The sequence below is a fragment of the Bos javanicus genome, chromosome 18, assembly GCF_032452875.1.
Source record: "Bos javanicus breed banteng chromosome 18, ARS-OSU_banteng_1.0, whole genome shotgun sequence".
NCBI lineage: Eukaryota > Metazoa > Chordata > Mammalia > Artiodactyla > Bovidae > Bos > Bos javanicus.
Window position 1 is genome coordinate 25,324,831 of NC_083885.1, and position 24,306 is coordinate 25,349,136.

General features: G+C 54.9%; 1 protein-coding gene and 1 long non-coding RNA gene across 7 annotated transcripts in view; one reads left to right on the top strand and one right to left on the bottom strand.

The window, feature by feature from the left end:
• CPNE2 (copine 2) overlaps window positions 1–21,810 on the top strand; it is a 55,012-nt gene extending 33,202 nt beyond the window's left edge. Inside the window, exons 9-16 of the mRNA XM_061387286.1 lie at window positions 240–326; window positions 2,384–2,443; window positions 4,336–4,469; window positions 6,505–6,559; window positions 11,408–11,459; window positions 12,922–13,055; window positions 19,819–20,055; window positions 21,379–21,810. Of these exons, the coding sequence (XP_061243270.1) occupies window positions 240–326; window positions 2,384–2,443; window positions 4,336–4,469; window positions 6,505–6,559; window positions 11,408–11,459; window positions 12,922–13,055; window positions 19,819–20,055; window positions 21,379–21,486 (867 nt within the window). The 3' untranslated portion in view covers window positions 21,487–21,810. The remainder of the gene's footprint in view (window positions 1–239; window positions 327–2,383; window positions 2,444–4,335; window positions 4,470–6,504; window positions 6,560–11,407; window positions 11,460–12,921; window positions 13,056–19,818; window positions 20,056–21,378) is intronic.
• On the bottom strand, window positions 12,752–19,824 carry LOC133230214 (uncharacterized). Of its 6 annotated transcripts, none has more exons than XR_009730788.1 (4): window positions 19,248–19,824; window positions 17,842–18,613; window positions 15,646–15,829; window positions 12,752–14,853 (listed from the first exon to the last, which is right to left on the bottom strand). It is a non-coding gene; the product is annotated as an uncharacterized LOC133230214 (long non-coding RNA). The 6 variants fall into 6 exon arrangements; XR_009730790.1 differs by having other exon boundaries at window positions 17,842–17,919; window positions 18,397–19,824; XR_009730789.1 differs by having other exon boundaries at window positions 15,646–16,158; window positions 17,842–17,919; window positions 18,260–19,824.
• Window positions 21,811–24,306: the final 2,496 nt, after the last annotated feature.

The following is a 24,306-nucleotide window of genomic DNA, read 5'->3' on the forward strand; positions in this document are numbered from 1 at the left end:
TGCATAGTGAGCCCTCGGGAGCTATCCATTTGACTCCAGGCATGAGCTGGAGCCCATGGGTGGCAGGACCAGCTCTGGGAGGCATGAGCCCAGGGTGGCAGGAACCAGTTCTGGGAGGGCTTCCTGGAGGAGGTGTGCTAACCCTTGGTCAACGCTGTAGAATAGGTTCTGGGGCCCAGGGGAAGGTCAGTCCCTGCAGAAGCCCCAGGCTGAGCTCTTTCTCCTCCTGTGTTGCACAGCGAGAGTTTGAGTGTATCAACCCCAAGAAGCAAAAGAAGAAGAAGAACTATAAAAACTCAGGGGTGATTATCCTGCGTTCCTGCAAGGTGAGCCAGCCTGGGTGGGCGTGGTGCAGGGGCAAGGTTTGGGGTCACCAGAGAGATGTCAGTGCAGAAGAGAGAGAGCACTAGGTGTGGAGCCAGCAAGTGAAGGGAAGGGAAAGTTGCTCCGTCGTGTCCAACTCAGTTTGCGACCCCAGGAACTATACAGTCCATGGAATTCTCTAGGCTAGAATACTGGAGTGGGTAGCCTTTTCCTTCTCCAGGAGATCTTCCCAACCCAGGAATCGAACCCAGATCTCCCCCATTGCAGGTGGATTCTTTATCAGATGAGCCACAAGGGAAGCCCAAGAATACTGGAGTGGGTGGGTAGTGGAGCCAGCAAGGCCTGGGTTCAAATTCTGGTTCTGCCAGTCCTGTCCTGGCTCTGAGACCTTTTGAGCTTAACCTCACTAGGCCTCAGTCTGCTCATCTGTGGAATGGAAATGTTAACATGATTAAGCATATAAAGTCTTATATCCTGTTCCTGTGCCAAAGTCAAGGAGGGCATGAGATGACCTTCCAGGGTCTCCTGGTTGGAGGGTAACTGTTGTTGTTTAGTTGCTCAGTTGTGTCCAGCTCTTCACCACCTCATGAACTGCAGTCCTCTGTCCATGGGATTCTCCCAGCAAGAATACTGGAGTGGGTTGCCATTTCCTCCTCCAGGGGATTTTCCCGACCCAGGGATGGAACCAGCGTCTCCTGCACTGGCAGGGGTATTCTTTACCAGTGAGCCACCAGGGAGGCCCAGGGTAACTGTAGGGAGTTGCTTTTCCCCAGGCTTGTCCCCTGCGTGTTCAGCATCAGAGGGGGAGAGAACACTGGGCCGGCACACCCTATCCCCTCGCAGTGACATTAGTGAGGGCTCAGGTTCCTGCCCTGTGGTGTAACTGGGGCCACCGGGGCCCACAGTGACGATGTTCACACCACTGTGGACAGGCTGAGGCCAGGGGCTGGGCCCCCGGATGTCTGGTGGCCACATGTCTGCTGGAATCGGGTGGGATGTTAAGGAAGGCAGCACTGGCCAGGGCATCAGGAGCCCGACACACCGGGCTTGAAGGTCCCCGTCACTTGCTCTACCAGCTGGCCGCCCCCACGCCTCAGTTTCCTCACCTGGAGACTAAGATTTACGTGAGCATCAGTGCGGTCACAACGCAGCAGAACCCTGTGGCAGTGAAGCTGGTGGGTTGCAACATCGTGATTTCAGGTCCTTGTTTCTGAAACTTGTGTCACTCACATCCCCCTTCTGGATTTCTGGCACCCGCCTTATTATTTTTTGTATTCAGCCCCCCACCTCCTCCCATTTTGGTGTTTTTTTTTTACTTAAAAACATTTATTTTGCAAGGAACCCTTCTAATGTCACCAGTATTGGAAGGCCAGTATCCTTTGCCAAAAGGAGATAAAGACCATCCAAACTATGTTTTAACAGCTTTAGTAATTTACAGCAGAAGGTCTTGATCCAGTGGCCTGGCCTCTCCCTGTTCCAAGTCGAGGTGGGTAAGAGCTAGAGAGACTTAGGGACCAAATGGCAACAAATTGAGGCTTTCTTTATCATGTAATTGGGCTTTGCAGGTGGCTCAGCAGTAAAGAATCCACCTGCCAGTGCAGGAGACGAGGGTTCAATCCCTGGGTGTGGAAGATTCCCTGGAGGAGGGCACAGCAACTCACTCCAGTATTCTTGCCAGGGACATCCCATGGACAGAGGAGTTTGGTGGGCTGCAGTCCATGGGGTCACAAAGCCTCAGACATGACTTAGTGACTAAACAGCAGCTGTCATATAATTGGTAGTTGTTACTGACTTTAGGCCCTGGGACACTGTGTGGACTTATCGTGCATCTGTGTGTGTACAGATGTTCCACCAACTGGGAACCGTTGCTCCATTGTTACAGCAGGATTTGGGTTCTGCGGTAATCAGATCAGGTGCATCTGCTTTTTGCGGCCTCCTTGACCACCATCTGGGCCCAGAGCGACAGCTCCCCAAAGGTTGTTTGTGGAGAGCATGGCCAAGTGAGGGCCAGCCCTCAGGTGTGGGGTGGGGGCCCACTGACCTCTCTGTTTCCTTCCAGATAACCCGGGACTACTCCTTCCTGGACTACATCCTGGGAGGCTGCCAGCTCATGTTCACCGTAAGGTTTTCCACCACCCTACCCCACGCCACCTCTCCCCTCCCCAGTGAGGATCCTCCTGAAGGGCTTGAGCTACGACTTCAGCAGGAGCGACTTGGGATAGACTTCAGGAAGGACTTTCCCAGGGCGTGGGCTGTGTCTGGCCCAGAGGAGAGGGTATGGGTGGATGGGTCTGAGTCAGGGTTTTGCTGCAGGTCAGAGCCTGGATGCTCAGCCCTGAGCATCACTGGTTAGGCTACACTTCTTCAGGAGGGAAAAAAAGCCAGTTCTTTCCCCTTTCCCTTCCTACCTTATCTGCTGCACCCTTCCCCTTGCTCACTCAGCTCTGTCCACACTGATCCTCACTGCTCCCCCACGCACCAGCTCAGCTCTGCTCCATCTTGGGGCTTTGTGTTTGCTGTTTCTCCTGCCTGGAACACTCTTCCCCAGAACCTTCTTGTGTCTGCTGCCCTGCAGGCCGTGACACAGGTCACCTCCGCCCAGGCCTCCTATTCCTCTCCGTCCCGTCTCCTGTTTTAGTAACTTTAGGGCACATGCCACTCTGAAATTTTCTCAAGTATTTTTTTTTAATTTTCTTCTTACTTTTTGGCCACACCACGTGGCATGTGGGATCTTAGTTCCCCGACCAGGGATCAAACCCACACCCCCTGCAGTGGATTCTCAAATATATTTCACTGTCCCTGCCCCACTAGTGACTGTGAGTGTCCTGAGTGCGGGGCTGCTGTTTTGTTTCCTCTCCACCCTCGAGGTATCACTCAGTACCCAGCATGTAGCACGTGCTTAGTAAATACTCACTGAGAGAATGAATGGTTGCTCTGCCGGTGGCCTAGAGTGTATGCCCCAGACTTGTCCCATTCCTCACCCGAAGGGAAGCCTCAGGACCAGGGGAGAACCTGCTGGGGTCCTATACTCTGCCACTTCCCACCTAGCCTCTCTGCTCTCCATCACCACCTCTAGACCCCATGGGGGCTGGAAGTCATCTGCAGGACTCTTAGGAGGCAGGGGGTTGGTCTTGTTGACCTATAACCCTGCTAGCTGTCATAGCCCCCCTACCCTGCAGAGAGCCCAGGCCCTGCTATTCCTCCTGTGTGCCTGTGTTCACTCTGCAGACGATACCGAGCACCTCCTGTGTGCCAGGCTCCAGGCTGTGCCCCTGCAGTGGCCCCTGGCTGATCCCAACTGAGTCCTCGGGTGGCCATCTCATGCCTTGGGTCCCTCTCTGGCCTTGCCCAACCCCTCCTTGCTCCCATCCAGAGGCTGGGTTGGAAACCCTCAGGGCTGAGAGAGCAGGTGGAACTCAGTATCCTGCCCATCTGCCAGTCTCAGTCCATGTGGGGCACCTACCTGGTGCTCTGTGCCCCACCGTGGACCTGGCTCTGGAACCATGCATCTTACCTGCAGTGAGCACCCAGTGTGACTAGATGTGCAGGCACTGCCCTACCAGCCAGCCCCAGGTCCTGGTGCCCCTTGGTGATCTGAGGGACAATGGGGAGATGGCCTGGTGTGGGGGAGAGGTGTCTGGGAAGGCTTCAGTGGGGCAGTGGCGTCTGAATTGGGCCTGAAAATTGGAGGAGAATGAAAAAATGGCCTGGCTCTTCGGGTAGAGGGAACCTCATGAATGAAGGCCTGGAAATGGAACTGTGACAGGGAAAAGGTTTGGGGCTGTACATTGGTTTTATATCACATCTAGGCAGTAGACTTTAGGCTCTGGCAATAGGGAGCCACAGATGGCATTAGAGCCAGAGGAGTAACATGGTCAGTTTCCAGGTTTGGGACCATCTTATGGAAGGGGGGCCAGGGTGGGGTGATGAGTGGGGCTTCCCATGTTCCATCAGTCTCTCTGTTCCCTGGAGGCAAGATAGGGAGCTGGGGTCTCTGGCCTTTTCCTGCAGGTTGGGATAGACTTCACAGCCTCCAATGGAAACCCCCTCGACCCTTCCTCTTTGCACTATATCAACCCCATGGGCACCAACGAATATTTGTCGGCCATCTGGGCGGTTGGGCAGATCATTCAGGACTATGACAGGTATGCTTATGAAGGGCTGTGATGGTCGGCTTGGGCTTCATCCATTCCAGGAAGCTCAGCTGTCAAAGCTAGAAGGGACCCAGAGATCATCAAACCTAGGAATGGGTAGCTCAGGACATGTATGTCCTGTGGCAGACGTTGCTAATCAACTGCTGATCTCTTACCAGCTGGTCCTAGCTCCATCCTGAGATCCTTCTCCACACCGTACACCACGTAGCCAGTAAGAAAACGGGTCAAGACAGAAAATGAAACTCATTTGCTCTTGCTGCAACCTCCACTGTTAGAGCTGGAGAAGAACAGGCCTAGGGTGTGGGGAGAGAATTTATCACACAGATCAGGGAACTGGAACCCAGACATTCCGATTCCTGCACCTGCCCCCTAATGGCCTAACAGTCTCACTCCTGTGGGAAACTTCAGAGGGGCAGTGTGCCTGCATAGGCCCTCAGCCCGTGACCATGCCTCCTAGAGATCTTTGGATGGGAGGACAGTGGAGAGTCAGTAAAGGAGAGCTGTATAGAGGGTGTGACCACTGACAGGATGGGCCACATGCAAAGTTGAGAGGGCCTTGGAGTATCCAGAAGTCACTTGAGGGTCGTGGTATCATTTTTACAGATGGTGTTTCTCGGAACGTCCAGGTGAGAGGGTGGAATGACCAGGAGGCCAATACATGGGAAGTGGGTCCTTGAGATTTGGCAGGCACAAGAGCAGGCTTGGGAAGTCTGTCTGCATTTGGCCTTCTTGAGAGAGGCACCCTGAGGACCAGCTTCTGACTCCTGGGACCTCAGGGTCTAAGCGGTGGCTGTGACCCCAGGCCACATTAAGAGAGATACAGCAAGCAGAGCAAGGGAGATGGAAGTCCCCACCTGCATCTTTGGGTGGGGAAGCCTACCATTGCTGCTCCAGAGACCATTGTATCCATCTGCCCAGACCCTTGTATTCGCTGGGCTGTCTCATGTGCATTCAGATGCAACTGGACACCTGTGCCACTCACTGAAAACCCTTTGCTTCCTTTATTTCCCTCATCTCCCCCATCATTCCTTCAGGAAATCCTTTCATAATGTACTTGAATCCAACCTCTTCTCCCTGCTCCATGGCCACCAACCCGTTTGAGCCACCATCACCTCCTGCCCAGAGTGATTGAGTCAGCAGCCTCCTCACTGGTCTCCCTGTTTCTGCCCTAGCCCCTGACAGTTTGTTCTTCACATGACAGCCACAGGTTTCCTCAGTAAATACATGCTGAATGAACAGATGAGACAGGGTCCCTGTGCTCAGGGAGTTCCCACTCGAGGAAGAAGACAGGAAATCACTGCAGGTCCCAGAGACCAGTTTATGTGTGAGGCAGGAGCTACGGACGCACCAAAGAGGGAGGCATCCTGGGGTCTCAGGGAAACCCACAGAGAGGCGGGGCCATTTGAATTGGGCCTTAGAGGATGAGTAGGAGTTTGCCACAGGGAAGAGACTGAGGAGAGGTATTTCAAGAAGGGGTGCAACATGGCTGAAGTTGAAATCTAAAGACGCCCTATGTGTTTGGGGAAGAGCGAGTAGCCAGTGACCGGGAGTGGGGAATGAGGGAGCGGTGGTAGAAGAGACTAGACTCTTGGACTAGATGAGGAAAGGTCTTGAATGCCAAGTCAGTGTTTTCACTTTAGAATTTTTCCCAGTCATAAAAGGGAGGCAAAGAGACAGCCAGTACATTTCAATTGCTTCGTGACTGGTTTAGTGGTCGCCAAGGTCGCAGTTTGAGAAGGATCTCAACAAGGCACTCAGGCCCATTGGTTAGAAGTGCTGTGGTTGATTAGCAATGTCTGCCATAGGTGTAGATGGGGGTGACGCCTCTAATTCACCAGATACCCAGAAGTGGGTTTGGAGATCATTCAAACAGAGCTTTTTCTAGAGGTGGTGAGCTTCTTTTTTTTTGTCTGTGGAAGCATGTACAGTAGTGTGGGCCCAGCCCTGGGGAGGGTGAGTGTGGACAGAGGAGGCCCCTGCCTGGTTGTCTCACAGTAATGTTTTTTTTTCTCTTTTCTCTGATTAGTGATAAGATGTTTCCAGCTCTGGGCTTTGGGGCACAGTTACCCCCAGACTGGAAGGTAAGTGGAACCAGATTGTTTCCTTTTGGCTGAGATGAGGTTTCTGTGTATGGCCTCTCTGGAATCTGCCTTGGAAAGGCTGGGCTGCGGCCTACCTTCCCTGACTTCTCATGTTTATCCCAAACCCACACTCATTTCTCGTCTTGAACCTCACACAGGTAGTAGAGCTAGAACAGGGAATAAGTTATCCTATCAACTCCCTGGCACCCAGTCATGTAGGGGAACATGCTATCAGATAAATAGGTTAAGTATGTCCCTCATACTGCTTAGGGCTTCCCTGGTGGCTCAGTACTAAAGAACCCACCTGCTAATGCAGGAGATACAGGTTCAATCCCTGGGTCAGGAAGATCCCTTGGAGTAGAGATTGGCTACCCACTCCAGTATTCTTGACTAGGAAACCCCATGGACAGAGGAGCCTGGCGGGTTACAGTCCATGGGGTCGCAGAGTAAAACAACAAATATTGCCTAGGACATACTTATACTAAAGAATTATCCATTATATATCTGAAATTCAAATTGAACTGGGCATTGTATACTCTGTCTGGCAGCCCTAAAGACAGGCAGTGTCATCAGTGCTAAGATGGGGCAGCAGTCCCTAGAGGAGGGCCCCAACCTGGCCTGGGGGTATCAGGGAAGGCTTCCTGGAGGAGGCAAGGTCTAAACTAAGAAGGGAAGGGAGAGTAGGAATTTGCAGAGTGACTTGAAGTGGTGGTGTGGCAGGTAGTGTGTTCAGGGCAGAGAGAAGAGCCTGTGCAAAGTCTGGGAGATAGAGGGAGCAGGGTGAGTTGGAGGAACTGAAAGAAGGTGGGCGTGGTGAACTCTCCATGGAAGATGGGCAGGATAGAGAGAGATGCGTCTGAAGAGGTGGGGAGCCAGGCATGCAGCGAGCTATGAGTGGGTCTACGTGCTGTTGGCACTCTGAAGGCCCTCTCTGGCTGCTGAGTGGGAGCTGGCTGGGGTGATGCTGGGCAGAATGGAGGGATGGAGAGAAGGGGCATTATCCATCTCTGGTGAAAAACAACAGAGGCTCAGTGACTTGTCCAAGGACATCTTCATAACAGGAAGCCTGAATTTCAGCTGGGCAGGTGGACTCTCAAATCTGTTCTCAGAATGTGCTACCTTACTGATGAGAAGCCTAGGGGTGTGAGCACAGAGGGCTCCTAAATCTACATTATGTCTCAGCCAGTGCCCTCTCTCACCTGCCATCCTGTACCATGTGCTGTTTCCACTGAGTATTCCCCTCTCGTCCCCTCCAGGGAGGCCAGTTTTCAGCTAGAACTTCAGGGAGTGGCTCTGTGGCATGCTGGCCATCGTGTGGCAGGGGACAGGATACTGTGGGGCCAAAGCTGGGCCTCTGAGCAGACACAGTGATGCCGCTGGGGGGAGGGCAGGCTGGTGCGGCCAGGCCCGGCATGAGCTCGTTGCTAGGAAACCAGCCAGCTTTCAAAGAACTCTGGCTGAATGAGATGTTTTCTTGCGCAAAAAGCCTCCTTGGAAATGTCACAGGGCAACTCTGGGGAGGGTGGGCGTGGCCAGGCCGGAGTGCCCAGCGGTGCCAGGAGGGCTGCTGGGGCGAGGCATGGAAAGGGCAATGCTCTCCCCTCCTCCCCTTGCTGCTGGAGCAGGCCAGGTCTGCCTCCCAGGCCCTTACCTTCCCTCTCAGCTAACTTGCCGTGTCCTGCCACGTGAAACTTCCTTTGGTCGTTCCCACCTCAGGGCCTTTGCACGTGGTCTTCCCCTGGCCTTTGGCCCCCTTTCACTGACTTCCCATGCTAGCCTCAGGTCATTTCCTCTAGGAAGACTTCCTCAGGCCCCTCCTGCCTGCCCTGGCATCGTCCTCCAGCACTTTGTGGGCACTCTGTGCTGGTTTGCTCATTGTCTCAGGGAGGCTCAATGCTCGGGAAAGGCTCTTGGTTTCCTTCTTGCTGTGTCGGGCTCCAGGCACACACACGGTGTGCAGTATGTGACTGTGGACAGTAAATTTGGGGTCTGGTGGGCTGAGCAGACAGAGGTGTTGGTTCTCTGAGTGGGAGGTTGGAAGGAGCCAGAAGAAGCATGTGACTCAGACGTCCACCCTCAGGACCTCAGTCCCTGCCTGGATCTGGTCCAGGTGAGCACGGAGAGGACCCCTGTCCTGGGTAGTGGTGGAAGGACTGACCTTTCAGGACGAGCCAGAGTTAGTCAGGTGAAGAAAGGGATTGGGCCAACGGATTGGCCTATGCAAAAAGGTCCAGGGTGGGAAAGAGCAGTTTATGACTCTTCCCACCTTACAGATGGGGAAAACTGAGGCTCAGGGAGGATGATCACTGAGGTCCTTTCAACCTCCTATGTGGCCCCAACCCACTGCCCTGCCAGGACCAGAGGGAATGGCCTCTGAAGTAATTTGGGACCACGGGCTGTGCCCAGCCAGGTGGGGACAACGGAACCGTTGATATTCAGAAGGCAGTAGAGTCCCAGAACAAAGCTCTGTGGCTGGCCAGTCCCCAGGGGCCCCTAATCGGCTTGAGGTGGCCTCCAAGAAGCTTGTTATGTTTGTTGGCATTTCTCAGGCAAACCAGGGCAGCAAGTGTGGGAGGGGGCTGGGCTGCCACAGGTAGCATGAACTCTTATCCCCTGGATCCGGTCCTGGCTCTGCTCTAGCTCTGGCTCAGTCATGTGACCTGGGCATTCCTTGGGCTTCTCTGAACCTCAGTTGTTCCACCTGTGAAATGGAGCTGCTGGGTGGAACTGGTGACCTGAGAGGCATCCAGGGTAGATGGGTGACCTCCCACAGCCCCACCCATTTGACCACAAGGCCCTACTCTCCCCTAAATAAAGGAAAATAATAGGGAATGAAGAATGTGGATGGCTGAGAAAATGGAATATTAATCCATTCCTGTCAGAAGGGGGCTTTTCCCCCTTGGTCTCTAAAATCTCCTAAAATCTGATTTTGCAGGAAGCCGGCCCAAGGGAGACTTGTTTCCCTGGCAACCATTTTCCTCTCTCAGCCCCTTTCTGTACAAGCCCCCCTCTTAATCTCTGTAGAGGCTCATGAAGTTTCCATGGCAACAAGGACCTCCAGCCCCCACACCTGGAGCCCAGGCTGGGGACAGGGTGAAGAGGGCCCCTGGGCAGGGGAAGGGCCCAGGAGGGACATCAGGGGAATGGCTCCATGCCAGGCACTTAGGGCTGAGGGGGAAAAGAACAGAAAAGCCCATTCCCCTGAACGGGCCGGGGTCTGCTGCTCAGGCCAGCAGACACAGGGCAGTGCTGGGTTGAATTCCCCTCCCATCTTGGTCCAGGAGGGCTCTGCAAGGTCAGAGGTCCAACCAACCCTTTTACCCGGCTTGAGGATCCTAGGCTTCAGGTTTCTTCTGCTGTGTGGTCTTGGCACCCGGCTTCTTCCCCTCTCTGGGCCTCAGTTAGTTTACTTGTGAAGTGGGGATGTTGGACTTGGCAGGGGCTTCCAGCACCTCCACTGTAGTGTCTCGGAGCAAGAGCATGTCTGGGGTTGTGTCTGGACTGGAACATTCCTCCAGTAGCTGAAGGCTGGGGTCCCTTCCCCCAGGCATTTCTTCACCTTCCTATTTATACTCAGGAGAGGAGCATCTTCTCAGGTTAGTGAGTTTATGTGAGCGCAGGTGACAGCCCGACTTCAGTTCTGGTCCCAACGCTCCCCTTTGGTAGATGTGAGACCGTGGGATCATCTGGTCCATTTTGTCTCAGTTTTACATCTGTCACAGGGGGTGATACCAGACCTTTCTCTGAATTCTTGTGAAGAACGAGTGAGGGGACCGCTGGCAAGGTGCTGGACATAGGCTGCAGCACCCAGTTCTCAGGGAAGGGGCTGTGTGGCATCTCACTGGGAGACAGTGGCCGGGAGAGAAGGCAGACCCTAACCTCCACCTGAGCTCTGGGCCTCCTGTGGTCCTGGGTTCTGCAGCCACCGCAGTCTTACCCACAGCCCTGAACGGGGTCTGGTTATGGGTCCCTGTGTGGGCCTGTGGCTTCTGGGAGTGTGCAGGGTCACCTTTGGTGACCCTCCCAGGCTTGGAGCTGGGTCTGCAGGAACCGGGACAGAGCTCTCTACTCCCTGCCCTTCTGGCCCCATTGTGTTTCCTGATCCCCCAGTCCTGCTCTGCGTGGGTTTGTCAGCTAAGCCCCAGCTTGGCTCACTGGCATAAGGTGGGCTTTCTTCCAAACACTCGTGCTTATTAGTGAGATGGGGGAAGGCCCTCGAGGCCTGAAGAAGGGTAATTCTAGTTATGTGAAATTCTACCGTGAAAGCAGGTGGTGAAGGAGTGCTCCAGCTGCTCCTTGAACCCGTCACCCTCAGACACATCTCTGCCTATTCAGGGCTTCTTGAGTTGGGCGAGGAGGCAGAGACAGCCCTGGCCCCCCAGAAGAGATCGGGGTGGTGTAGAAGGATCTGGGGGTTTCCCAGGTGGCGCAGTGGTAAAGAATCTGCTTGCCAGTGCAGGAGATGCAAGAGACATGGGTTCAGTCCCTGGGTCGGGAATATCCCCTGGAGTAGGAAATGGCAACCTGCTCCAGTATTCTTGCCTGGAAAATTCCACGGACAGAGGAGCCTGGTGGGATGTAGTCCACAGGGTTGCAAAGAGTCGGACATGACTGAGAGAAGGGTGTCAGTTTCTTCTGTTTATGAAGTGGAGGTGGTTGGGCCTCGTGGTCACTCAGAGCCAGCAGTAGGGGTGAAAGCAGATGCAGGGGGTGTCACAGCCTTGACCTGGGGTCAGGCAGCAAAGAGCCAGTCTCCCTCAGAGGGAGTCTTGCTTGGCAGCGGGTGGGCCTGCCTGGGTCCAGGTATAGGCCAGGAGGCTCTGACTCACCCTTTTCTCTGCATTTCAGGTCTCCCATGAGTTTGCCATCAACTTCAACCCCACCAACCCCTTCTGCTCGGGTGAGTGTCAAGCCCCCTGCATCAGCCCTGGTCTCCCTGGGTGGAGAGAGGGGCGGAGTTCAGCTTTCTGGTTTTCGCTCCTCTCCCCATCACACTTGCTCAGGATGGCAGATGGGGAGAAGCTGGAATTTGGAGTCAGGTGGCCTGGCATTCAAGGCCAGCTGTGCCTGTTCCTGGCTGTGTGAGTTGGAGAGGTCACTGCGCCCCACTCAGCCTGTGCCACTTCACCTGCCCCAGGGGAGGGAGCTCACCTCACTGGGGAGTCAGGTGAGAATAAAGGGAAGTGTTGACAGGAATCCCTGTGTAGATGAGGAGGAGAGGGCAGCAAAGTACACACCTGCCTCTAAAGCCCTCCTGCCCTCACGGGGAGAGCCCAGCCATGTCCTGCCCCACCTGGGCAGGGGTGCTGGGCAAGAGGGAAGGGCAGGCAGCGAGCGTGGTGTCTGTGCTCTCCCCGCCCCAGGCCTCAGAGGTTCTGAGCCTCCCAGAGTCAGTGAAAGGAGGAGATGGCAACCCACTCCAGTATTCTTGCCTGGAGAATCCCATGGGCAGAAGAGCCTGGCAGGTTACAGTTCATGGGGTCGCAAGAGTCGGACATGACTTAGCGACTAAACCATAGCACACACAAGACGACCTTGCCTATTGTAGGCATTAAATAAATATGTTTGATGTTTAAAAAGGAAACAGTGAATGAGAAGGGGTAGGGAAGAGGGTGGTCCCTGACCCCATGAGAGCTTCTAGCTTCAACTGGCTTCAGATGTAGCATCTGCCTTCCCTGGGGATATCTGAAGCTAGGTCAGGTTTGTATTTGGGAGGGGACTGCATCAGGTCACCACCTTAGGGACGACGCTGTGACTCAGAAGCCATGGGCCTTTGTCGCCTGGAAGTGTGGTCCTGTCCTCCAGCTGGGGTCTGTCTGGTTTGGAGTGGAGACATTCTGTCCATTTACCTCATCTCTGGTCAGAGGCCTTCTGGACAGGATGGCAGGGCAGGCGGTGTTCTTAGGCTTGTAACGGCAGCTATTTACAGAGCACCTTCTGTCTGCAGGGCTGTGCAAACCTTAGTCCCCTCACCAACGCTGAGAAGCCATAGCATGTAAAATGGACCCCCACAGTGTCACTACAGGCTCTGCCCACTCCTTCTCCAAGAGGAGCCTGCTAGACCCCCCTCCTGCCAGCTTCCCAAGAGTGGAGATTACCAGCCCCTTTGACAGGATCAGAAAGATTTAAGTACCTTCCTCCAGGCCCCATGACTAAGAAGTGGTAAAGGCAGGACTGGAACTCAGGTCAGCCTCCATGTTCAGGGCTCTTTATTCCACCCTGGCCCTGCTCTCTGGGAGCTTCCAGTACCCCAGGGCCCAGACTGGGCATGGCAGGGGTGTTTGGGTGGGGGGCAGCAGAGAGTGGGTGCAGGGTCAGGGAGGACCAGGCTGATCCAGAGTCTTCTCTTCTCCCTGAGGCAGGTGTGGACGGCATCGCCCAGGCATATTCGGCTTGCCTGCCCCACATCCGCTTCTACGGTCCCACCAATTTCTCTCCTATCGTCAACCATGTGGCCCGGTTTGCAGCCCAAGCCACGCAGCAGCAGACAGCCACGGTGAGTAGGTGACCACTGGTGTGGACGTGCAGGGTGGGGAGGCACCGGCTGGGTGTTCTGCCTCTCTGTCCTAAAATCCTAGGTGAGCCCGGTGTTACTCTTAGTTAACCTGCAGGGATGGAAGGGGCTTGGGGCAAGCTTGCCTTGGTTCTGGCTTCCTCGAGCGCAGACTCCAGGACAGAGAGCCATTCCGTTGTTTGTGCTTAGCAGAAAATAGGGTTGTGATTATTGGGAAGTGCCTTCATGCGCAGAGGGAAACCTGGGCCTGGGGTCCCTGCAGCTCCCACCTCACACTGAGGGCTTTGGAACTGTCTGGCCCAGGTCTGGCGGTCAGTGACAGGGCTGCCATGTGGCATCTGGAATATATGGCAAACAGCTGTCCTGGGCATTGTGCATCCCAGCCGCTCTCCTTCCCAGCTCCAGGCCCAGTGCCAGTGTTGGGGGTCACCAAGTCTACCTCCCCTGCTGTCCTCCCCTGCTGTCCACATCACAGGGCTTGTGATGTGAGTTGCAGGTCTTCTGCCACAAGTAGGCTGAGCCAAGATTGGGAACTGGCACCCACATTGGGGTGGTGGAACCTGGACTGTGATTGAGGCATGGGTCCAATTCCCATCCGACCAGGTCCCTGAGCCCCTGCCACAGTCCCAGCCCTCGGTGGAAGGAGGCTTCCTTCTCCTCTGGAAGGAAAGGGTTTGCTGCACAAGTGCTGAAGTCTCTCCTGACTGCCCTTTACACTCTGCCTCCATTCGCTGGCTGCCCCGCGGCCGTGGCCGCTGTCACCTCTCCCTGGACCCCACGGGCCCATGCCCCTCTCTTCACTTGCGGTGACCATCCCACCTCCACCTTGTTCCTGCCCCTCAGAGACACCAGCTTGTCTCCCAGCAGATCCTTTGTTCTGCTGTCTCCTCTGCCTGGAGGTTCTTCCTGACGCTGGCTCCGTCCCATCCCTCAGCGTCCCCTCAACTGCTACTTCCCTGCGGCCTTCCCTGAACACTCGCTCGAGCCTCTCCTGCCTTCTGTTTCTTCCTGTCTTGACTCTGATGGTGGCAGCAGCATCTCCTCCTCATCCTCTGCGTTTCTGTCTATTGTGTCTCCCGCACTGGACCCTCAGCCCCGTGGGGCTGCACAGTGTGTGTGTCGTGTCTCATCTACTCCTGTGCTGCAGTGGACGCTCGTTTTCCGGGAATGGATGGATTTAAGTTGGCTCCAGTCGTGTGCTGTGCACTGCACGAGGAGCTGGGGGAGGCCTCTCTCAAAGGCAAAGGGAGCGGGTCCCGTTCGGACTGCCTGGAGGAGGGAGGCACCTGCTCAGGAGGTAGAGGTTGATCTCCCGAAGACGGAGGGGAGGTTATGAGAGAAGACGACACCGGTCAGCCTGGGGAGGCAGGACAGCGCCCCATGGTCTGCACAGGGGAGGCAGCAGAGGGTCTGCGGGAAAGGGGGTCCTGGGGTTAGCCTGCCAGGATGTGCATCCTGCCCCTGCCTGTTCATCACTGTGACCTGGGTAAATCACTTACCCTCTCTGAGCCTCGTGTGTACCATGGGAATAGTAATAGGACCTACCTTGAGGTGGTGGTGCTAGGATTAAAATGTGATAACACACCAGCTGGCAACCAGTGAGACTTGAGAACGAGGAAAGTTGGCAGAGGGGACAGCAGATGCCGGTGACGAACAGGAAGGAGGTCACTGCACGAGGTTGGTTCGAAGGCAGGTGGTCCCGGTTGTTTCTGCTCCAGGGACCATGACCTGCTCTAGTCCTGGCCTTGGTGGTAGCAGCTGACGGCTCTGAGCCTGTTTCCTTTATGAAACGGGACAAGTAAGCCCACTGGAATGGGAGGTAACTGGGGAGGACCTGCGAGTTGCTTTTTTAATGTTCCTGGGTTAGAACTGGAGAGGGCAGAGGGAAGGCAGCCCCTCACCTCACACACTGTTTGGCTGCCTGCTGCTGCCGAGGCTACTGTCCCGCCTAGTCTTTTATCTGCCTGGACTCACTTTCAGAGGGATGGAAGAATGGCCTGCATTCTTGTTTAAGCGTAAAAGATGGGGTGGAGCAGGAATGGAGCCCAGGGTTCTTCTTGGGCTCTTTCAACTGCCGAGCAGGGGCAGGAGTTGAGGTCCTGAGGAGAAGTGGGCCAGTACCCGCTAGACCCCCAGTCTGGAGAGGCTTGGGCCCTGGGGATTGCCAGGAAGGTATCTTTGTGTTCTGGGGAACAACTGCTGAGGGCCCTCACAGGGAAGAGCTTGGCCCTTGCTCTGAGCCAGTCTTAATCCTGACCAGTCCTAATCCTCACAATACCCCAGCCCCTTTCGTCATGACCAGGTCCTTCCAACCCTGGCTCCCTCACCCTGGGGAAGCACTGTCACCCACCCTAGGTGTGACCTCGGGCCAGCATCTCTGGGCTGCAAGAGGCCCCTCCCACTCTGCTGCCTTCAGTCCGTCCATATTACTGCACCAAAGGTGGGGCTGCCTGATGGTTCAGCCTCAAGCTCTGGGGGCCCACTGACCTGGCTTACATCCCAGCTCCCCCACTTCCTGACAGTGGGACCCAGAGCAGGTTGCTTAAGCTCTCCAAACTTTGGTTTTTCTCACCTGTACAATGGGAATGATGGAACGCTGCCTGCCTAAGGGAAACACTGCAAGGATTCAAGCAGATCGGCATCCAAACTGCTCAGCACAGAGCCTGGAACTTGACAGCCCCTAATCAACGTGGGTTGGTGAATCTTCTGAGGACGCCTCTTGGGCCGGCAATTGGTGATGCTGAGCTCATTTAGGCCTAAAGCAAAAGGAAGTGATCTGTGCATTACCTGATGCTTTTGAACAGCCGCTGTTTGGGAAACACTTGGTGTGGCCTCATCCTCCCTGTCCCCGGCACACGAACATGCACGCACACCCACACACAGGAAATCAAGAGCAGGTGGTGGAAGCATCTCTCCAGGCAGGCCCGCGCTCTCCCATTCATTCACACAGCTCAGTTCTACAGTGTGTTTCTGTGCAGCACTGGGGAGACCGTGTTCCCAGGCCGTGGCCTCTGCCCTTCCAGGGCTGGTGGTCTAGTGGGGAGCTGGGCCAGGAGACAGCAGCTGTAATGCCAACCGATTAAACCTGTGATGGCAGAAGCACAGGATTATAAAGGTGGCACCTACCCCAGACAGAGGGCTCAGAGCTGGCTTCCTCGAGGAGTGATGTCCAAGCTGAGACTTGAAGGCTGCTTAAGAGTTGGTCTCACAAAGGGTGGGTGTGTGTGTGTGGAGTGTCCCAGGGAGAGGGAACAGAATAGGGCAAAGGCTTGGAGGTGTGGTGTGTGGCGTAACTGAAGGAAGGGGTGTGTGGGGGTAAGGTTGAAAGGTAGGCCAGGTCCCAGAGACGCCTTCTAAGCTAGTGAGGAACCTGGACTTTCTCTTGAGGGCAGTGACAGTCACTGAAAGATACTAAGTTTGGGTGGGACCACGGGCCTCTTACTGTGGAGAGCTCCTCATCCTCCCCTCTGCCCTGGGCCTTCCCATCCGTGGTCCATTGCTGGTTGGCTGCCTAGGCAACCAGTGTCCTAATGGTGGGTGGGGCAGGGGTGGAGGGCGAGCTGGAAGCAGTCAGCACCCTGGGAATCTCCCTCCACTCCCCACGGCCCTCAGCTGCCAACTTCTCAGAAGTAAGCTAGGAAGGAACGAGTGCAACTTTCCCGGACTCTGCCTGGAATTCTGTGGTCAAGTCAGTTTCATATAAATCAAGTCACACGTTAAATGTCTTAGGGGAAGTGACTACTTACAGCCTGAGAAACCTGAAAAACCTCTTGGGTAAGGGCAAGATACACTCCATCTTTGTAATGTGTTGGGGATTTGGGATCTGGGTTTGACCCCGTGGCAGCTGGTCATGTTTATGGAGCACACACAGGGTGCCAGGCCCATGAGATACAGAAGGCCTGGGGGGAGGGGCTGCCCTGAAGAGCTCTTAGGGTGCGGGGGGTGGGGGTGTGGAGGCGGGGAGAGGTGTCCAGAGGAGCCCTCCCCAGCGGGTTTTCGCTGGCAGCTGAAGCAGAGCTCAGGCCCCCAGGGAGTCTCTGAGCTGTGGCTGGGGAGAGTTCCCAGGCAGGAGGTAAACCAGGAAAGGCACGGAGGTGGGAAAGCTTGGGGTAGGGTAGACCAGGACTGTCTGTGGGGACAGCAGAGGCCCTGCCCACGTCCTCCTGCCCGACTCCTCCTTTCTTTCTCCCCTTCCACAGCACCCTCCCCATCTCTCCTTTGATGTCTTGGGGATGGGATCATGGACCCCTGGAGTTGGAGTAGACCTTCAGGCTCCTGGACAACCTCATTTTTGCTTGGGACGGGCATGAAGCCCAGGACTTGTCAGCGGCACTTCTAGTGCCAAGGCTGGCCCAGGCTGTTCCCTGGAAGGCCCAGCTGCACAGATGCTGAGGCCGGGCACATCGGTGTGGGCACTGTGGGTGTGTCTGGCTGGTGCACAGGAGTGAGGGTTGAGAGTCCCGTGCCATGCCTCTGGGCCCTGCCCTAGGCGGCTGTCCTGGACATTCAGGCTTCCTGACACTGGGGTGCTGGGGGAGAGGGTGCAGAAACCTTTGCCCTGCCAGTCCCCACTATTGGAGAGACAGCTACTGGCCACCGATACCACTGTGGCAAGAGCCCCAGGCTTGGGCTTGAACCTTGACTATGCCCTTCCTGGCTGAGTCCTTGAGCAAGTCATTGACCCCCTCAGCCTGTCTCCCCGTCTCCAAAAGGAGAATCCCAGTGTGAGGGTGACAGGGAGTGTGTGGTCACTGCCACCATGACTCACCCTTTTAGTTGGTGCCTACAGTTCTGCAGGAACCCTGGCCTGCATGCTCCAGGTCTCCAAATGTAGACACGTGGCTGGCTGAAAGGGAGGAGTCAAGAGGGCCGTGTCAGGAGGAGGGTGGGAGACTGTGGTCTGAGCTGGACAGGGCTTGGAAACCAGCCCCACCCACTGAGTGGAGAAGCCTGTCACCCAAGGCCAAGCTTCTTTTCTGTCCTCATTGCCAGACTTCTCCTGCCAACTTAGGTACTCCAGAAATACTGTCCTGGACCATTTGTGGTAGGATAGCAGTGGGTTAGAGGGCCACAAAGAGAAGGGGGTGCTGGCTGGCTGGGACGATGGTGGGCTGTGAGGGGACAAGCGTCTGGAAGGGCTTATGAGGTGACCCCCAACCAGAGGAATGGGGACTGGCAGCAGCAACCTCCACTGCAAGGATTCAGGCTGCCATCTCCATAGCAACAGGTATCCATCCCCAGCCAAGTGATCAGTCTCTTAAAGGCACAGTGCAGAAGTTGGATTACTGTTGGGGGTTGGGGCTTAGGATGGTGGGGTCCATACCTCCATGCGGTTCATTCCTGCCTTCCACAGCTGTGCCTGGGAGACAGGCAGGAGAGTAAGGAATCCTTGATGGCTGAACCTGTGGTCTCCATATGTTTTCCAGTCAGTGGACGGCTTTGCTGAGTGAGAAGGTGGCCAGATGCTGACTTGGGAGCTGGCTTAGTTCTGTCCTTTTTACCTCTATGACCTTGACTACTCTGGTTCCACAGTGACTCTCCTAAGAATCAGAAGGGTCAGACGAAAAGGCAAAAGCCCTTAACAGAGACTGTTAAGACCACAAGGGCTTTTCTGTTCATTTTATGGATGGGGAAAACTGAGTCCCCAAAAGGGGCCAGGGGGTGCTAGGCACAGAGCCAAGCTGAAGAGGAGATCTCAGGCAGCTGGGAGTCCTGGGGCTTCTGCCCAGAGATCATCCAGTGAGCTTTCCTGAACTTCATTTACTCACCCCCATCTCCACAGTCTGTGCTATGGCCACCTGTCACTTACACTATTATTATTCAGTATTTTTTTCACTTAATTTTATAAAGAAACAATAACCCACTGTGTGGGAAAAGTTAGTTATAGAGTTAGGATAGAGAGTAACAATAGAAATAAATACATCAGGCAGCACAGTGGTAGTAAGGTCTAGTAGTAAGACTGCTGTCTCTGGAGCGCTTAGGTTCCTGCCTTCTAACAGGGAGGGTTAGCAAGTGTGATACACTGGCACCAGACAGACTTCCTCCTGGGTGCAGTTTGTAGAATTCAAAGACCACTGCAAAGCCAGTACCCTCCCACTGTGACTGCTGCTGTGTCTGGGATGTGCCCAGAGTCTGCTTGTTGCCAGTAGACCCCACACTCCCAGAAGCACTGACCTAGATGACCTGCTTAGCTCCTACAAGGTCCGCTGTGCTGATGGGGGATGACCAGGGTCACAGGTGTTCATGTGCAGATAGAGCAGAGAAGAGTAGGCTTGTCTCAGAGTCCACAAGCCAGAAGGCATCTTCCCCAGCAGCCGTGGACCTCGCTCTGCCGGGGGTACAGCTGTCAATTACCAAGCTGCTACCACATGGCTGGCGTGGTCTCTTTGAGAGGTGTGGGAACTCCCATTCTGCAGATGAAGAAACTGAGGCACAGCCAGTTGAGACAGTGGCCCAGAGTCCCACAGTGTAGCCACTTTCAGAGCCAGGCCTGGAGTCTGGAGCTCTCAGACTCTCCTGAGCTGGGAAAGGCAGAGGAAGAGAGCAAGCAGTCTGTGCTTCCGGCTGTGATAGGCCTGAAGGGCCCGAGCGTGAAGGGAGGTGCCTGCGATCTGGCAGCAGCTCTGGGAGAAGCGCCGCCTTCCTCCCAGGGGTCAGAGGGGTTGGGGCGGGTGAGAAAGGAGGGAGGGGAAGGGCAGCCAGGGGCCCTGGGCTGTGCTGAGTGCCTGCTGACCCCCTCCCACAGCAATATTTCATCCTCCTCATCATCACGGACGGTGTCATCAGTGACATGGAGGAGACGCGGCATGCCGTGGTGCAGGCTTCCAAGCTGCCCATGTCCATCATCATCGTGGGCGTGGGCAACGCCGACTTTGCGGCCATGGAGTTCCTGGACGGGGACAGCCGCATGCTGCGCTCCCACACGGGAGAGGAGGCAGCCCGCGATATTGTGCAGTTCGTGCCCTTTCGAGAATTCCGCAACGTGAGTGTGGGCACGGACTGGGGAGGGGGCAGTTACAGGACCCCAACCAGCACAGTTAATAATCCAGGCTGAAGGCGCTGGGATTGCCTGCCTGGTCCTAGGCTCTTCTACCCTCAGCTCTGTTGACTACATACTTCCTGAGGGCTTACTACACGCCCGGGGCCATGCCAGGCCCTGTCCCCAGATGAGGCTACGTGACAGTCGCTGAGCACTTGCTTCAGCAACTCAGGGGAGCAGTGCCCAGTCCAGACTGGGACTTCAAGATAGGGGTTCTGGGAGGACCTGCCTTCTAACCCTGAACCAAGTCAGAATTATGCACGTGGGGCAGAGCATCCCAGGAGAAAGATGAGAGCAGAGGCCCTGAGGTGCGAGGGGCTTTCCTGGGATTCATAGCTCACCAGCCTCCTCACTTCAGGTGGAAAACAAGGCCCACCTTACAATGGCCTCCTCTCCCTGAGGGCTTCTCTAAGGGGGAACTGGAGGCCTCCTATGCTCCTGGAGTTGGCTCTGGTCCTTCTGCAGGGGACCCAGGTCTGCTTACAGGGAGGCTGGCATTAACTTCTTGGGCACTGCCCTTGCAGCAGGGCCCACAAGCAGCCCCAGAGGCAGCTCTCAGATGCCACCCTGTACTGCCAGCCTGGAGCCTACCTCTCATTCGACGAGAGGCACACTGTGTTCCTCTCCTCCTGGCCTCTGCTGCCTCAACCATAAGGACTTCGGGGTGCTGTGGCTCAGGTCCTGGGAGCTAGTCCCAGGAAGAATTGGCCACTCCAGCCTGGAAGCAGTGGTACTCGCCTCTGCGCCCAGTACCCTGTGGGTTTGCCTGAGCTGGTTCAGCTCCTTCCTCTGGAGTGTGAGCTTCCTGAGGACAAGTGCTGAGCACTGCCCACCCAGGCACTGCACGGACACTGACCGAGCTCCTGGTGTGCCTGGCCTGTGTCTGGGTGATGAGCAGTTGCAGCCCCTTGATCCTGACCAAGGAGATCAGGAAATGTTTGCAAGATGAGTAGGCTGTGCAGCCCGCCTCCACCGTCTCTTTCCCCCAAAAGCCTCCTACAGACAAATCCATCCTGAAATGTTACTCCTGGGCACGTGGAGTGCTCAGGTAAGAGTCACACTTAGTGTCAAGGCAAAGGAAAGCGCTGCTGAGGGTGGGATTTCAGGTTTGAGTTGGATGAGGGACGCTAGTTTTAGACAGCTCTGGTCTTCTGGTCCAGCTTGTCCTCCAGGGACACTTTCTGTATCAGCTGCCTGGGTGTGGTGCGCCTCCCCACTTCACCCAGTAATCCTTTCTCTCTTCTCACTCTCCACCCTACCCTGCAGGCAGCAAAAGAGACCTTGGCCAAAGCTGTGCTGGCAGAACTGCCCCAACAAGTTGTTCAGTATTTCAAGCATAAAAACCTGCCCCCCACCAACTCGGAGCCCGCCTGAGTGCCAGCCCTCACCCAGCAGCAGCATGCCGGCTGGGCCTCCTGCCCTCCCCAGGAACATGCACGCTCACCCTGCTTCCTTGTGGGTGGCCCTATTTTTTTTTTTTAAAATGATCCACATTTTTATTTTTTACAGCCGGACCCCCACCCCCAACTTCCTCCAGCCCAGCTGGGCTTCCTTTGTTGGACTTGACTGATGATGCTTCCAGGCCAAACTGGCTTCCTGTCCTCCTCTCCCCATCCTCGCCACTCTTAAGTATTGAATGTACTTTGTATAATTTTAGTGGAATTATTATTAAAGAGAATAAAATTTTTACAATCATAATCGGCTTTCTCCAAGTAACTAGCTGCAGACTCAAAGGAACGTGTCCCCGGTGCCTACTCTGTGGTAGCCTGCACCTAATTCCTCCTGTTTTTTTAATACTGTGACCATGTTCTATTTGTTATACTCAGGGTAATAAAGGAGTTTTGGATGTCCCTGTGTCAGCTCCTTCCTCAGCTGGGACCTGACAGGCTCACTGATCTGGGAAAGGAAACATGAGAACGCCTTTCCCCCAGCAAGCCTGTGAAGTCCGTACCATCACCTCTACCTGGGGACATGCATTCCACACAAACAGAATACAGCTGTTAAACTGGCACACAGACTGGCACATCATGCGTGCTCAATAAACATCTGCAGCAGGATGGAATGCATGAGCCCTCACCAGTGGTCGCAGGCCTCCTGGGCCCCGGCAGAGCCCGTGCTGCCCTGGCCAACACACATGGTGCCCTGCCCTCCCTCTTGGTCCACACCCTGGCCTATGTCTCCCCAAACCTGCTCCCCCCACCACAAGACTGCAGTTGCTGCCACCTGTCTGCTCCTCCTGGAGGTCCTCCAGGCACTGGGGTACACCCTGTGGTTTACAGCGCGTGAAAGCCTCTCTGGCTTCAGGATGCTAACTAAACAGGGCTGCTTTTGTCCTGGCTGCAGCAGACGTTGGTTTCTCTCACAGGCCCCACCCTGGGCTCAGGCGAACCTCATGAAACTAGCCAGGTGACACATCTCTGAAACCCCAGAAGTCCAGTTCCCTCCTCAACATAACAAACATCTTTCTCTCTTGTCCACCTCCTCCTTGGAGGTCCAGTCAGGCCCCACGCCACAGGCCTGAGTGCAACCAACAACAACAGACATTCATATTAAGCACTAGGTTTCCAGCTCCCCACTAAGCATATTACAGGCATAATCTTGATGAACCCTTCCACCAGCTCCTGCCTATGACCATTTCAGAGATGAGGAAACAAGCAGAGGCTAATCAAATCTATTAGAGGCAGAGCCAGAATTCAGCTCCAGGTCTGGCCAACTCCAGAGCCCGCACTTGTTCAACTGCACTGACTGTTTTCCTGAGACTCTACGAGGCCATCTTCTGCTCAAGCTGCTAATGAATTTGCCCTTCCTCTCCAATGAACTGGGCAGTCAGTCATCTTAACCTACTCTCCCAGGTCAGCAATTCTTACACCAGTGGCCTGCTAGGTTCCTGGTAAGTTCAGGATCTGGTGTCCATCTGGTGGGAGTGAGCGAGGGACATGTATATCCTAGGCTTCTGATGCGTCTGCTGATTCGATGGCCACCAACTCGGTTGAAACATTCTCGAGGACATCTTCACCTCTCCTGAGAGGGCTGCAGGACTGTAGGGAGCTTCAGTGACATTTGGGAAGTCACAGCCCACCAGCCAAGGGCCATCTTGGCCCTATGGATAGAATCCCAGGACTGGCACCTCTGCTTCATACCCAGACCTTGCTCAGGCCAGCTGTAAGACTGCATGGTGGGTGAAATAACACCCCACGACTGCTGACTTTACCCTCCTGTTTGGTAGCTGAAGTGAGTCTAGCTGGATGTCACACCCAGGGAAGTTTGTACCCAGTTCAGCCTGGGAGAATCTGTCAAGTTCAGATTGACCAGAGGCTTCTCTAGTGGAACAGCTTTCTCCTCCCAGCCCCACATCCTCTCCTTGGCCCCCAGGGGATGCGTATATTGGGGAGACACCTTCTGATGCAGACCTCTCCCGTACACCTCCCCTTGAGAATAATTTACCAGACTGGTGAAGCTATGGGGACTGACATCTGCTGGATGGGTTAAGGCAGAGTCCCTGTCTTGCATCAGGCCCATCATAAAGGCTCAAACTCCTGTGGACCACCAACCTCAGTGTGCTGCCGGCAGCCCCCACTTCACAGCCGCACAAGGGAGCAGATATAGTCATGTCTTTCTTCCCGCTTCTCTGCCCGATGTTGGATGGATCAGTCAAGGAAGCCCTCTACTTCCAGTTGGTTTGAGTTCACCGGGGAAAGGAATGTACTCAACTCCTGACCAGGTAAACCACCACATAAAAAACAAACCAAATAAGTCAGTCCCGGGGGTGTAACATACAGCACATTGACTATGGTGAATAATACCAGCTTGTATATTTGAAACTTGCTAAGACGGTAGACCTCAAATGCTGTCATCGCGAGAAAAAGATGGTTTGGTAACTGTGATGATAGGTCACTTCACAATATACACAATATTGAATAATTATGTTGTACACCTGAAACTGTTATATGTCAACTGTATTTCACTAAGAACAAACCACGCCTTGGTGCTATTTGGTTCTTGCACATGGATAGCAGGATGAAAAGTAAACTCAGAAATCTCCTTCACTCTTGAGTCACCTCCACTAAGGCCTGGGCACAAGCATTTGTTTTAAAGTTTCATTGAAACCACAGAAACCCAGACTTACAGGCTCAAATTAAGATTCTGGTTCTGACATCTGCCTGTGTGACCTTGGGCGAGTCACTGAATCACTAT